General features: G+C 34.6%; 1 protein-coding gene across 8 annotated transcripts in view; it reads left to right on the top strand.

Annotated features, from left to right (window-relative positions):
• Positions 1 to 16,807, top strand: part of LOC132699911 (insulin receptor substrate 2-B) — a 121,982-nt gene that overhangs the window by 71,884 nt on the left and 33,291 nt on the right. For all 8 annotated transcript variants that reach the window (XM_060666897.1, XM_060666898.1, XM_060666896.1 and 5 more), the window contains exons 3-4: positions 2,298 to 2,389; positions 12,909 to 13,051. In XM_060666897.1, coding sequence (XP_060522880.1) covers positions 2,298 to 2,389; positions 12,909 to 13,051 — 235 coding nt within the window. The remainder of the gene's footprint in view (positions 1 to 2,297; positions 2,390 to 12,908; positions 13,052 to 16,807) is intronic.

A 16,807-nucleotide genomic window follows, 5' to 3' on the forward strand; every position in this document is an offset into this window, starting at 1 on the left:
CACCGTCAAGATACAGTGCGTAGGTTTTTTTACTATACACCGTTGTTGCTCTTTTACTTTAAATTGTTTATAAAAGTGCGCGCTCGGCAATCGCGTTCAAGAGAATGTGGTCGGAACCGACCGAATGACGGCCCGATTTTTTGTTTGTGTTCTCGGCGGTGGTGTTTGACATTTCTCTCGAGGTTATTCGTTGACCTTTTTATGGAGTATTAGCGGAAAAATACCCGTTAAAGTCGAAAAGTTAATGTAAACACTTTCTTTCATCTAAAGCTTTTTGAAACATACCTATTGGCGTTATTACAATTCGTCGAGACCTCTGGCGGAAAGAATGTTAATTTACGTTAGAAGTAAATTTGCGATGCATGGTTTATGTTGAAATTGATTTAGAAAATAATTTAAATGTTTCAAATCCAAACGCAACACAAATCGTTCTGTTAATGGATGTCGCTCAAGAAACATGAGCAATATACTTGCAATTTCCCCATAAACCCGCTTTACAACTACAGTCTACGCGATATATAGATATCTGCTCCTCTACAATATCTAATTGGCTTTTATTTTCATAACTTCTTTACCGGAGTCATATCCCATACCGTTCGACCATACATTCAACGGCGTCCCCTCGGAGACGTATGATACATTCGGAAATCTGAGTTTGACACTAACTTTACTTTCATTGAGCATATGTTTTGAATACCGGGCAAGGCATCTAAATTATTTGGCTAATGAGTTAGAAATTGACCTTCATCTGTACCCTTAAACTTGTTTATACAATGTGTATAAGGAGTGAGTTGAGATATCTGTAGCCGACTAGTTACTACTATCAGATTTCTATCTTACATGTATACATTTTAAGTTATATAGATGTAAGCCTGCTAGAGGATTTGATCAACTTTTGTTACGCCTAGCTGCTGGACATGGAGGCGCTTAGGCTTTGATGAACTTCTTCATCTATTATCGCGCATAGGCTGTCCGTCCCTTTTTTAATTCCACACTATAATTTACGTAGTGACGACCTTTTTCTTATAAATTGAAGGATTGTACCAATGCCATAGTAAGTATCTATAACTATAACCAAACTGCTGGCATTACACGGTAGACGGTACACTATTGTTTCTAAATATAAAGCGAAACTATTACTTATTATTAAGAACATCTTTTGTTTTTGGCAGGTATAAGAGGTAATTACTAATTATTTGATTTATGTTCTGTAACTAGGTGTCTATTTGTTGAAAATAAAGTATTATTACTATTATTATAATATATTATGGCTTTCATGATTTGGTATCGTATGCCTTTATAGAATCATCTTATTCTTCAGGCTTGCCGGTTCCCCAAATCGAAACACAAATTGCTCCGTCGATGATGCTGATGATCGTAACACCATGTTATCTAGCACACATTAAGAGTATTGCGGCAATATACTGTTAACTGTCGCTACCGTTATTTTCCACTAGCCACACACCACACGAAAATGCATTATTATCACTTATGCAGATAGATTAAGGGGTTCCAAGGCTCAAAGGTAAAAGATAAACATTAGTGCGACGTGTTTCATTGTCAACAGCGCCACCATCACGACCTCGGTTTATAGAAAAATTCTGCCAATATTGCTACGATGCTATATTATCAAAAAAATCGTTTGATCTTGACCCTGGAAATTATTTGGTTGTCACTTAACCTACCAAAGATGAATGTTAATTATTTATGAATAGTTAGCTTAGTTAGGCCCATACAATATAGAATTAAGACGCTAGCAATTCCAAAGAAGAGAAAATAATAGCAAGAAACAAAGTCGATGTCAAATATGTGCCTATAATAATTTACGTTAATTTATTTGAATTTAAAAAATATATAACAAAAAAAGAAGATATGGTGGGATGTATTTAGACTATTCAGCACTTTACGAGCAGTCTTTTTAACTGGTGTAGGAGGTAAAATTTTAATACTAAGAGAAACTCTGTTATAATTTAAATAAACTTGGCACGAAAACGAGAGTGATGTTTTACTAGGGGAAGGTGATATAATGTGTTTGTGCCTCAAGTCCAAGTTATGAGCATCATATCTGAATTTAATTTTATGAAGTAGAAATCTAGGGCATCTTTTACTGATTTTTTTATTAAATATAAATGCTAATAACGCTTTTTCTCCATGTTGAACCCCCCAATTTCCCTCGTTTACCTCATTTCTTAGCACAAAAAAAGTTTTTTGTTGTAATTCGTATTCGTATTTCGAAACTTTTTTATTTCATATGTTGCATTGTAGTCGTTTTAAACAGCAAAATTTTTATTTTACAGGTTGGCAGATCGAGTAACTTAGGACCTGGGGAATTGTGGCTAGAAGCGGACGACAGCAACATTGCTTATAACATGCACACCACCCTTAGCCAGTAAGTATTTTTCGCTTTGTTATTTACAATAAGTAGTCAATTTGAATATGCCAACGCCACGAAAGTACCTACGAGTAAAATTCGCCTAAATATTTCTTTCCATGTATCCTCATACCTCAAAATTTAAATTAAGTTTGAACTGAGGAGGCTTTTACTTGATGAAAATCCATTTATCAAAATAAATAAGAACTAAAAGTTCAGATTTTCACGAAATTTCGTGACAATTTGACAATATCACTCTCCGGAATCTTAGGTTACGAATAAAATATTACCTTAAAATAACTAATTACTATTACTAATACTTTAATTGAAATCAATCCGCATAAACTCTATTGCTTTGGGGTGTCTAATTTCTTTGAAAATGGCAAATCATATTGTAAGACAGGGTGTTCCAAAACATAGTTAATGGTTTTTTTTTCATTGACTAATATATCTAGGTTTCCCTTTTAAAATAGTCTATCGGTTTCTTTGAGTCTTTTATGAAGGTTGAAAACATCATGCCCGTATTGCACTTCTATTTCGTTGCACTCCCTTATAACCCATTCGTTTTTTTCAGTCCCGATTTCCGATCTTATCCGCTTTTGCAGTTTTTTGTATTGGCCTTTATCATTTTTGAATTTTTTGTGTTCGCCCATGAGTAGCAGAATTTCATCGGTCATCCATTTTTACTTTTTATTTCTAGATCTGCTTCGCAGAACATTTTGCGATGTGATTTTTAGCACATCGTTACGATTTTGGGATATAGTCTCTGAATCTTTGAATTTAACTGGTTAGTTAATTCAGTTTTAACGATTGGTTCCGCGGTTTATCCAATGCCTTTGGGCATCTTGGTGTTTCTTTTTTAGGCTTTGAGTGCGACACTTTCGGTACGGCCATTAGTAGTATATGATCGCTATACATATCAGCGCCAGGATACGTACGTTTTAATAGAAGACGCAAATCTAGTGTTTATAATCATATAATCTATTTGGTTAAGAATTATGTTCCCTGCCTGATCTTTTTGTGATTTCCAGGTGTACAGTAAGTATTAGTGACTGTCATGTTTTCTTCTAGACAAAATTGTAGAAATCGGACGCCTCTCTCATTTCTTGTATCCATGCCAAAGTGTCCAATCATGTTTTAAAATCTACTTCTTCCTACTTTAAGTCAACTGGCTTGCTTTGATTTTTATCATGACAATGCGATCGTCAATCCCACACCATTTCTATCCATACTGCCAGAGTAGTAAAATATTCCGTTTTCGGTAGTACATGAGTCTGGCTATCTAGTTTCTGCGACTCCCAGAATGTCCGGTTGCAGACATTTCTTGGACAAGATTTGCTAGTTCCCCAGCTTGCAACAAGCTTCGTGCATTCTAAATTTCAATCCTTGTAGGTTTACATAGGTTGTGTCTTTTTACTGAAACATTCAAGTCAGTTCCCCGCTGATCGGGGGACTATTTAAATTTCCGGAAAAAAACTGGAGTCGAACATAGTCATGGTAAAAATGACTATGTGGTTTCCCGTTACCTTCCTAGTTCGTAATATAGAGTTAAGATGCTGTTCAGAATATATGGCTAACCTCACTTAGTTTAGCCTGCAAGTGGATGCAATCTCCTAAGGTGTAGCAACTTGGAGTCACGTGAGAATTGGGTGCCCTGTGAGGACCAGTTATCGCCGCCACCCACCTCGATAAGAGGTACTATTTCTCCAGCGCAACTCCTACACCCCCCTTCGAGTTTATACATCAGAAATTTCAAGAATTGAACCTTTCTAATCCATCCGCATACAGAGATGGTTGCTTACTCTCATAATTTAAGAACTCATAAAAATGATTTCGTATTTCCGCAAATTTAGAAACTTCAATAATTCGGTACACGAGGGGATTTTGAGGGAAATAACGCTCCACGCGCGTTTTTTCGACCCGCCGAGTGTTTTTCGGTTCGCCGTTCCCGCGATAATCGGATAATCGAATAATACGATCGGCGTTGAAGTGTTCGACGTCGCCACCGCCGAAACGGTACGTTATCCAACCCCAGACGTCCTTCCCGACGCGACAGCGAAAACAAAACGGAAGGTAATTTTTCGTTCGCACGCGAAATTAGAGACGCGAGAGGCGCTGACGCAAACGGAGGTTTTTTTCCAACCGCACACGCACACTCTCCTCGCTACTACGAAAAGCGAAATCATTACGAGGCAAATATAATCCCGCGACGCGACGCTGCCGACGTAGTGCTGCGGCCGCATTGCAAAACAACGTTATTTTCGCTCGTCTCGGCACCGACTTAAAATAACAAATAAATTAATCATTATTAAATTTACCAGCGAAAACAGCTGATATTATGGAGATAAAGTCGAAAGTGTCGCCTGGGTTTTGCAAACAACCGAGCCGCGCGCTCTTTAATTAGAAAAGTTTTAAAGAGTATGCAACCGTTGAAACTCGCTGTCACAAGGGTTGTTCTTGGGGCCGCTGGAGTATAGAAAGCATTATAAAGAGCGTGGTTCTACTTGAATATTAGAAACCTATTCCTGATTAACTTTCTGTTTAAAACCGATCGCGCATTTAATTGTCACTTGTCTTATTTTTACTCTCGAAATGTTATTATGGTCGGTACGCTTTGTGGTGGCATAGTCGGCACTAAAACGATAAACACTTATACTTCAACAGTTGTCTATGTCTATCTCATCAATCTAACGATCGTTTATCTTACTTGGGAGTAAGAGAGACAATCAGTTGTACTTTTACTTTGTCCATTTAAACAATATCACTCAATAGCCTATAAAATATGTGCCAAGAGTAAATGTACAAGTAAACCATATTTACTTTGTATTTACGATGAAGCATCTTCATCATCAGAGCCAAAATTGGAACTGCTACTACCAGAAAATGATCCTTCGTCTATATTAATAAGTGGTGGTAAGGTTATATCAAGCGTCTTCTTTTTTTCCCAGTATTCTTTTATTATATTTTCTGTAGGTATTATACCAGTGATCCAATTTTCTTTTCGTGCCTTGTCTCACTTACAATGTTTTTATTAAAAAATATTTTGTGCCAATTCTATGGCATTGACATGTTTTTTATTCTATTGCTCATACGATTCAATTCAATTCTTCCTCTATTTAAAAATTACCTTGGTACACGTAGTTTTCGATGTACCACCGAAGATAAAAGTCGGGAGGAGTTACATCTGGCCACTATGTAAGCCAGGAATTTCAATGTCTCAATAAGGACATTTATTTTTTCAAATCCCACTATGTTTGGTCTGTCGAGTTTTAATTTAATTACAGGCAAAACTAGAAAATGCAACTTTTTATATTTTCTCATAAACGATTCACACTGTATGTTATATGAATTATGCGTCAAATTTGACGGAGAATTAGAAGTGGCATTTGCATTTGCAGGTCTAAGTATCAATGATATATATTTTGGTTAGTTTGGGTTGATTTTTTTTATAAAATGATGTCGACTTTAGTGGTGTGTGTTGATATTTTTCAAATAAATTAATACAGAGTGGTCAAAGACTAACGTGAAAAATTTGAATTAAAAAATCGTTAAATGTCATTGTTTTTAAACATTGTCGTTGTATGACGTTTTTCCATTGTAAAAATTTTCCAAGAAGATAACGGCTAAACATGACATCAGAAAAAATACAACGGAACACTTAAGATAATTAAGTTATTAACATTAAAATTTTGTTTAATGTCCAAAAGTGCATCAAATTTTATCATTTTATTTTGGCAGACAATTAGGCATTGTCTGCCAAATAAAGTTTTTAAGTGGTGTGTATTGTTTCACAAAATATCGCCCAACCAGCGGCTTATCACACGTGCGGCAGACTCGATCAGATCAGATTTAATAATGAAAAATAAAAAACTTAAGAGAACTATTTACCATCTTTAAATATTTTCTAAACATTCATTTGAAACCCAAAATTTTTCATGTCATTAAATAGCAAAAAGATCCATTATCTTAGTTTGGAAAAGTATTTTTATCAGCGAATTAGTAAACATACATGTTTTTGGGGAGATAAAAGGTATTTCTAGTAAATAAGACCAATAACTGATGCTTTTATGTTGCCTTTGATTATCTCAGCGGCGCTTTTTATGTGACATTTAATTTTTGCTTTTCGTTTTTATGGTAAGTATTCCCTGTTGCTGTGTGTAACAAAAACACGCAGTTTTATTAGGTTTCTCCAGGTACGGATTTGCCCACGCGCGCCGGACTAACAGCGTTGTCACACACAAATGATTTTTTCTGTGTTCCAAGCAATTTTGAGACCTGAGGTCTTTTTTCTCAAATTATTTATCAGTGCAAACAACTGAATTGAATTGAATTGATAACAGTTGAGATACCCGAATAAGTGATTTGTGAAAATCTGAATATCGTTGGTTCTAATTTAAAGTTAATTACGAGAGACACGAATATGTTTTCAACAATTCTAAATGGGTTCTTCAATATTATTAAAGAAAAATCAAAAATATAACCTAAATGTTATTATCTTCTCAAGTAAAAAAACAGGGGCTCATAATTACATTTATCAGATCTGTGCTAGATTTAACATCCGATTACAAATACATCAAAAACGTATAATAAACTTCTAATAATACTCTATTTGTTAAACGTGTGAAAATATAGTTATACTTATTGTGATGGACTCAAAAACTAGTTCCTTAGTTGTTGTTTTATGTTACTGCATCATATTAATTGTTATTGTGACATTTGAGGTAGTTTAGTGATTACATTGTGTTTGAGAGTTTTTTTTGTAAATAAATAAGTAATTCAAAGAAATTGATTTGAATCACGTGAGCTTATTGAGATGTCCGAAATTGTATTTACGTATCTGAAGTTAGCGACGAATTGGGGATATTGGCGTTTGCACCAACATTTTTATAACAACCAAAAATTGCAAGTAAGAAATGTTATTAAGCAAAAAAATCTGGTTGGGTCATCGTGGAAAATATTACAAACTATGCCTCAAAAACGGAACAGCCTCGGTACCGCCAAAGCTATTACAAAAGCTTTTTTAAAGTTAAGTTAAACAAAAGATGACAAAAAACAAAAATGTATGTTAGACGATATAATTTGGAGGTAACATTTCGAAGGGTTTTAGAAAAAGCTTCCTTCAAACCTCCTAGCTGTCGTCGAAGGTATTGTAAATGCATTTTTAGAATTAAGAAAAAAAGAAGACGCATTAAAATAAAAACATAAAATATATGCAAAAATGGGTTTTACACTAAAAAATTACGAAGGTTCTTAGAGTGATTCCTATAAAAGCGGAACCCCCCCAGTTGCCACCTAACGTATCATAAAAGCGTTTTTTTAGGATTAATCGCATAAGACTTTTTTTTAATCAAAAATATATGTAAAACACGTTTTTACATGATAAAATTTGGAGGGGACTTTCGAAGGGCCTAAGAAAACTTATTATTTAATAGCATTTCTTTCTTTAGTTTTTATTTTAAAAAATGTGCAAACATTAATGTCCCTAATTTGTCGCTAAATGAAGCAGGAGAGACTCAAAAGCAATAGTTCGTACATCATGTTGGAACAAACCTATTGTTATCTGCGCGTTGTCAACGTTTCACGTCGTCAAATAAATCTATTTCAGACGCAATAAGCACGATCCGATAAATATAAAATAAACGTAGACACGCTAAAACGCATGACGAATCTATTTCAATTCACTATAAGATTTTTGCGATGCGAAAATATACTTATCGGTGTTCTCCCCGACGACAAAAGCGTTACACAAAAATGCGTTAATTTTACCGATGCGTTTCTCCGTCTGCCATTACGTCGCAAATGACTCGTCCCCGTCTAGACGCATAAATTTAGACGCTGCACCGGCGGCCAAAAAAGACGAAAGTTTTTGAGAAATTTTGGTTTTGGTTTTCAAAATTAAACCGAGATAAATGACTAAAGAATTTCCAATTTATTTCTATTACACACCGATCTAGCGCGCGGGAAGCCTCAGTTTACCACGTCAGTTTCGTTTCCCACGGATCCGAGTCACTTCGGACATTTCCGGGATTTTAGATGCAAGCACAATTTTATACCAAACAACAAGCAGTTTAAAAAAGTCCGGTTATTGGTTATTTTTGTAAGTATTTTTCCAGGCTGTCTACTTTTACCCGTTTATGATCTTTTTTGTTGTGTTTTAAAGTGTATCAAAACTTCTTGTGTCTTGTGTCTTGTAACTATGTAACTTTTTTTTTAATTTAAAATGTGACGAAATTGATCAAAATGGGATTATAAAGTCACGTGATTAAAGTACGCCTCGAAATAGATTCAAAATAATAAATTGTTATTTAATGAAAATTTCACGGGTGAAATCTAACCATAATTATTACCTAAGCTAGATTAGTTAGATTAGATTAGATTTTCTATATTGTGGGTCACAGGTCTAGTAAAATTAAATAATCTGTATATTCAGTTCTGTGAAAAATATTTTACGGGCCTAAGAAATATCGAAAGCATGCAGTTACTATTTACAAATCTTCTGGGTTCTTCCTGCGTCGCTTGTTGATAAATTGACCTCGGTGACGTTTCGCCATATTGTTTTCTTCAGAGCTGGTAAGCTTTTTAGATTCTCCATTGATTATTTTTTCTTAATTGTTGCTTATCTCTATTTTATGGTTCTTTGAAATTATGTTGACGTGCCAAAAGTACAAAGTGCCCAAATCAAGAAAAAGAACAGATGAAAATGATCCAATAAAAAAAAATGGTAATGGCAGAGCACAATAAGGGTGTAAGTGATAAACTTAGCGCGACAATTTGATTAAAAAAAATAGAATGCAGGTGAGTTGCTCCAGGTGGATCAAGAAAAGGACTTTATATAAAAAGAGTAGAGAAAGAAATACAAAATAAAAAACGAAGGTATTTCAGATGAGTTGTTGATGCTAAAGCGGGAAAGTACAGATAGGTGTGGTGGTGAATCTTGAAGCGCTAGAAACCATAAAAATAGTTCAAACTATTTGTCTTGTTTTGCAAAAATTGCCGAAAAATGGTTTAGGTAATTAAATGCATGCAATCAAAACTAACTCACAGCATGAAAGTTGGTTGACTTTATTAATGATATGAAAATCAAATCGATATATATTTTTTTAAATCTTGGACACTTGTTATAACAAATAAACCAGTCAAATTGCTGTAAATTTATTCGTTCTCGAGTACACTTTTAGATAAACTAATTAAGGTATACTCGTATATAAATGCAGATATTCAAGGCTCGCTTTATCACCTTAAACTTTTATATATTTAAACTTCAGATAACTTGAAATTTGGCAGTATGTCTATAAAAAAAATTCGTATATTTAATGTCGATTTCTTATTTATTTCATGTATCGGCTACTGGCAACACTCCAGTATCTTAACATAAATCGGAATCGATTTGCAGTCGACCTCTCGCAAACATTGCTCGAAAACCGTCAACCCAAAAGACAAGTCGGTGTTAAAAAAACCGAATATGCAAATCTCCAAGAATAGTTAATAGTTTTAAAATAGGGCATGGCACAAAGTTCCAAGTTGGTTTTAAAGATGAAGTCGGTCGAACTTCGATGATATTTAACGATATTTCGAAATAAGTCGTTGTAGTTGTTTCACAGTCAATGTTGTGAACAACTTTAGTTGTTATTACCACAATTTTCAAGTTAATGAAGTTCAAATTGGAGGTTTGGAGCTCCCGCGAATTCCATGCTCGTGTATGCAAAGACTTGGAGTTGTTAAATAATGAGATGTAGTAATGGTGGAATACTCGCTCTCTAATTCATTTCGAGCAAGTGGAGATGTCTGGATTTGAATGAACGCCCCTCATATACGCGACGTTCCTAAATTGGGCCACATTTATCAATATTTCAGCGCTATCAGATCTGATCCCTATGGTGCGACTGTGAATTACGGTGCGTGACTGACCAGACCTAACTGAGCAAACATCATAATATCGTAGAATGACCTTGGCGGAACTGGTTTATGTTAATATCAACTTAATATTCTCCCATGAGAATATTGTTGGTTATTCCGTGTAAATTGTAAAGTATTATTTCGAGGAGTAAACCGCCGAGGAAAGGGTGCATAGCATGCGCCATTTTATCTTTATTGTATCTTTAAAAATAGGAAGGTACGATTTTCGCAATGACGCGCTTCTTTTTTGTTAAACGCAATGTTTCATAAACTAGTCGTTTTCGTTTTTGACATACAAATGATGCATTAAAAATTTTAGCCCCTGTGTCTTGTTTATTTGATAACTTATCGCAATACCATGAATATGTGAGGTCGGCCTAAAAATTTATTTGATCATACTTTAGTGTTTTCCATACACTGCATGTACTTTTCTATTTTGATGTGGTTATTTGAAAAAAAAAAACTTAAAATAGATTTAGATATGTTATTTTATTAAAGATTTTTCCGAATATTTAACGGAGGTCCGCTGTTTTATTCTGTCAAAATCTTCAAGAATGCCCAACAGTCAATTTGCTGAGTTCTGGTTAGTTTTGTAATTGTAGTTGATAAAGAATGATGTAAGCTTTCCAACAATTTGTACATAATTATTTTTAAAAGTAACCTTAAAATTTATCACTTTCAGGAGTGATTTATTTTATTTAATGTGTTAAGTTTGGTCAATAGGAATGAATTCAACACGTAATCATAGTAAGAAGCTTAATACATTAAATATTACTAATCGTGTCGTGTTTTTTCCCTTATTTTATATAAAATTTTATTAAAAAACTCTTACATAGAATGATTATGCGAACATTTACTATAAAAATGCTAAATTTTAGGTATGTTTTTTCAAATAAATACGTACATTTACTATTTTATGAAAAGCCCAGATTCTCTATCATAATCAAATAACCTAATCTTGTACATTTGTTCTGAAAGCGCGAAAAGTTATAAAAGAAACAGTTATTAGCTGCGTTAAAATGTCATGTTTTTCAAAAGTTTCCTTTATCCCAAAAAAAGGACTGCATAAAAAAGTAGAAAATCGCATTTTCTTATTTTTAAATATAAATTAAATACGTAGCAAAAGTGTCGAAAATAAGACAGCCTGTACACCGCACAGCCTTTTTTTCATTGGAAATTTTATTCTTCCGTGAATTCTTCGAAATTCATACCCAGAGATATGGCCTACTGAACAGCGTAGTACAAAAACAAACTTCGTTTATGATAAAATTAACTTTAATTCCTGTTAGGCCGACAACCAGTTGTCCGTTAAGGAAACGATAAACAAATCTATATATTTCGCAGCAGGACTTCGCGGTTCGTGCGAGTCATTATGGTGACGTTCCGCGTATGATTGTTGTTTGTTTGCAAATTGTGCTTTTACCTTTTGGTATGGTGTTTGTGTTTTTTTTTGCACCGGAATCCGCCTCCGCAAACGCAGTTGGCAATGACATTTTTAGTACCCTACGTGCCAATAATAACCGATTCTGAATGGATAAGTATTTTTATCAACAAGGTCTATGATCAGAGGGTGCGTTAAAGCCGATGTCTTGAACGTTTTCCTCAATATGGGGTGTACAATTTTTGTGCTGGAGAGCTTTTTGAAGAATTTTTTTTTCTTGAAACATCTAGTCAAGATGACGATATATTTTTTGTACTCCAAAAAGCACGCCCAAAGGGCCACTTTATTAATTACACTATTAATTCATCACTAACTAAATCTGATTACGCAGTAGCTGCCGTCCATATAACTGTTCACAGCTTCGACTGACAAAACCGCCCCCACTGAAAACTAACGGCAACTAATCAATAAAATTAAATGTCTTTTAGTTATTATTAATTCAAATTTAAGATGGCAGGATCCATAAATATTATTAACTTAAACAGGCTACAAAAATGTTAAAATGTGTGTATAGTATGCGGTGGTTGAATCAATACTTTACTACTGTTTATCACTGCATGGGACGCAATAAAACAAACCATAATTTGACCTTAGATTGCTAGACAAACTACATACATATTACTTATTGAGAATAAGAACAAACCATTTTACAAAATAAAGTCTCCGGAGTGGCTAATAAATAATAAAATAACTTGGTTCACTGCTAATATTTATATAAATTGTGTAATTGTGTAATTCCATTCCATTTGTTTCATGTAGTCTCTCTTTAATGTTTATAATATGTTAACTACTAAATTAGGTTGAAGTTATAAGTAAGTTTTCAGTGCCATATTAAAGTGTAAACACAGATTCGTCAGTCTATAGTGTTTGAGAGCATTGTTAACTTGTATTTAATATAAAGGTAATATAAAAAAGGGGCAGAAGTGGAGCTAAAAATCATTAGTAGAATTTATTTATTTTCCTCTTAGTTTTGGGTATACGTATGTAGTTTAAGGTCGGATTTTCTCATCATTTTTCGTAGTACGCTTCTGATATCTTCCAGTTACCAAATTCGGAAGCTCGTTCAACTCATAGGGTTTATTTGTTTTTCAATTCTGTTCGAAAAGCGTGTAAATATTGCCTTAAATTTTGTCTAAAAATAATCTGACTCACTATATGTTACGTATTTTATTTGCAGCTAATATTTTCTTTTCGTTTCAGCCGCTTCAAAATATGCCGTGAACAAGCCAAAGCCGAAAATCAATACGGCGATCCACCCAACGGACGTATAAGATCGTCCAGTGCCACCGAATCCAATAAGAAAAATAATTCCAACGTTGGGAAGAGTGCTATTTTCCTCCAAGGTAAGGGAAACAGAAAAAAATATGAATGGTTTTTTAACTCCTATTTTGTTCGCTAGCAAATGTAGGTAAAGGTCTCGCGTATGTTGTTGTCCTGCTCATACGGCCTTGAGACTAAAATTTATTTCGGTGATCTCACAAATAAATGCAGAAGTAAAATACATGTTACTATTTGGCCAATACCCAAATCAAATTTCGAATTTTAACTTTGATCAATTCTATCGGGTGACTTATTAGCGGTTATTGCGACTTATACTCCTTGTCTCGTTAACTACAGTGGCGGGTGCAGTATCGGTGTTTTCTCCAAACAAACCTTTAAAGAAATTGACGAACGGAAAATGGCGTGAAAGATTTTTTTAATTTCCCCTTTCCAACACTTAAGGCTCGCATCAAAAATGCATTTTATTTTCAATTTTTACATTTTTTATTGTAGAACGTGGATAACGGAGAGGAAAGGTCAACTTTGTCTAAATCGTTGAGAGTATTTCAACGGGTGGAATTTTATACTAAAGGAAAAAAAATCCATCTACATATACTCGTCAAAATTCGTTGTTTTCTTTTTTGCAAAATTTGAAAATAGTGGCACAATTAATGGCTTCGGGTACACGTTTTTGTTTCTTTTATATCTTCTTAATGTCGTGCATTTCCAGAGTGATAAAAACTCGCCGTAAATGTAAAAATGTTAACAGGGTGATTCCCCAATAATTTTTCTCATCATCGGCTCGAAAACGCCATAAATGCAATAAATTCGTTCGTATGGGCTGTAAAAAAAAAACTAAACAATTTAAAATTCAACAATAATTCAAAAATCATGCCAATTTTGTATTTAGGGAATGAGTTCAAATATGCCAGTAATAGTATATTATGCAACAAGTGCGATAAACGGCATTTGAGTCACGAGTGTTTAATAAATGAGTGACTTAAAAAGTTTGTAATATACCTAATTACACGCCTATTCGTTTCCCACGGATCCGAACCACTTCGGACATTTCCGGGATTTTACCGCACGGGTTTGGGAGCAATCGGAAATAATTCCCACGCTTTGAATTTTGACGTTTGTCAATTCTGACGGTCATGTTAGTGAATGAATTCGTGTTGTTTTGTCAAAATGTACCCAAAAACTAACCGTTGTAGAAAAAGTATAGTATGCAACACGTTCCGTAAACTTTTTAAGTCACTCGTTTATTAAACACTCGCTCCGCTCGTGTCAAATAAACTAGTGAGTCAAATGCCGTTAGTTTTTGAGTACATTTTTGCAAAACAACACGAGTACATTCACTGATATGACCGTCAAAATTCAAGCCATGGAGTAAAATCTCCGAAAGCATCCGATAGCTCCCAAACCCGTGCGGTAAAATCCCGGAAATGTCCGAAGTGGCTCGGATCAGAAACTTACATGCTAAAGTGACGCTTTCCGCACGCTAGATCGTTGTACAATTATGTATTTTACAGAAGGGAATTTATGAAATATTAACAAGGATCGGAGGAACTGTCGTCTCTTGATGTTATTATTTATTTATTTATTTATTATTTAAGGTTGTATCACTTTATCAAGATATCCCACATTTTTTTAAATCCTCTTTGATAATACTGTTACGATCTATTGCTATGAATCTTCTAATGTATCAAAGTTGGGTGCTTTTGAAAATATAATTGATATTCAAATAGTGCTCTTGGTTTTGGTGGAAACTTTCTAAATTGCCTGTCTAGTCTGTCTAGAATCAACGGTTTGATAATACAGAAAACACGAGTTGACGTTCTTTCAGGTGTACCTCAGGGATCACATATTGGTCTGTTCAATTAAGGGTTTATAGATTCTGTAACTGTCTAGTCCGATACAAATTCAATTTACCGCTGCTTGACATTAGCAATTAATTTTGATTATTTATTTAATTGCAAGCCCTTAAAAAGGGTGAATTAAATAAATAAATTAAACATTTGATAAAGACACGGTGTTGTCGAAACAATTGTCATGTAAAAATATATAATTTCGTGAAAATCTGAACCTTTAGTTCTTATTTATTTTGATAAATGGATTTTCATTAATTAAAAGCCTCTTCGGTTCAATAATTAAATAATGATTCAATTATTTATTAATAATTTAAGTCTTGCTTGATTTTATGCAAACTTTGTGAAATCATTTAAATTATACAAAAGCTAAAGGCCACAGGACTTTAGGGTTTATAAGTAGGTTTAGCGGGTATTCGTTAGGTTTGGTCTCCACTATACTAACTATGGCCTGAGCAGTTCATTGAGTCGTTTGCAAAGACAGTTTAAAGTAATTGAGTTCTTGTAAGAATTAATAATTATTTTCTAATCGATTTCCTTTGTGTAACATGCTGCAAACATTAATAATAATAATCATATTTTGTTCTTCCATTCCATTATGACTAGGTCGAATCGCAACTTTAGATCTTTCGCTTTAAATGTTTTCCATTTAGGTCTAGGATGATACTCCGTCGCCACTAATTCGACAAAATGTTAACTAATAAACTATTAAAATACTATTGTTTAAGAATACTGAGTCGGAGCTCATGGAGATTTCTGGAACTTGCTGGCGTCAGTTTTCGTCGAAAACCGACTTTTTCCACTAACCCGCGGAACTCAATAAGGGTTTATAAACTATGCATAATGCGTCCGCGTCGATTGTGACCTACAAACGAGGGGGGCTTTCCCAAAATTCGAATTTGGGCCACGTTGGCATACGTCTAATTTTGGCGTTGATTGATTGCCCACCACGAGCCCGCGTATTTATAACCCTCGTTCTATTCTCTCCCCCTTTGCAGGCGTCACGACGCTCTATTTAACGAGGCCAACCCAAATCATGGCGTAAAACCATTATTATATCGTGAAATTCTTTCACCCTTGCGCGGTATGCGTAGGATATTAATCACCGCGAGAACAAATGCCAAACTTGCGGAATGTCACCGAAGATTGAACTTGCAAAAATGTCAGATAGGCAACGTTTTTTTCCTCCCGCGTGTAAATTAGCAATGCTCGTGTCCGCACGGTATCGTTGAGCAATATTCTGACCCGGATACGCTCTTTTAGACCTTAGAATGTAGATTAACATCTAGATAGAACAAAATAATATATAGAGGGTGCTATAGAATATAATGTAATGAGTGAATATCAGGGTCTGGGGATTCTTCTTCTTAAGGTGCCGCCTTCTTATGAACCAGTCCAGTCTCTAATATTTTTTATCCATCCTTCGTTTTCCTAAATCTTACCCTCCATAATCAATCTTAATATCTTGTTCCTATATATAGCTATGTACGTTCTTATTTATGGGTCCCGGTCTTGGGTCTCTTGATCATTTCTAAAAATTCTCTATCCCTGTTCATTCTTCTTAGGACTATCTTATTGGAAATGTGTCTTTTCATTCTAAGAAATGCACCATCGCTTTCGTTTTTTCGGAGTTTATCTTGAAACCAAACGTATCTCCTTCTCTGTCATGCTGCAATCCTTGTTGGTTATTTGACCTCGTTGTGTAATTTCCCCAAGTTTTTTGTTTAGTTCATATCTTATATTCTTTTATCTTATTTCGAATTTTCTTAACCTTTCAAAATCAGGTCCCGTGTGCCTTTTCGTCTGGATTTTCCTAAGTTGTGGATTGTGGTCTGATACAGGAAAAGTTCTCACAGCTTTAATTCCGTTTCTATATTTTTTTTCACGTCCGTAAAGTACCTAATTACATATCGATATAGCGTGCGGGAAGCGTCACTTTACCACGCGAGTTTCTGATCCGAGCCACTTTGG

This window comes from Cylas formicarius, unplaced genomic scaffold, assembly GCF_029955315.1.
Source record: "Cylas formicarius isolate icCylForm1 unplaced genomic scaffold, icCylForm1.1 PGA_scaffold_3__17_contigs__length_32017465, whole genome shotgun sequence".
NCBI lineage: Eukaryota > Metazoa > Arthropoda > Insecta > Coleoptera > Brentidae > Cylas > Cylas formicarius.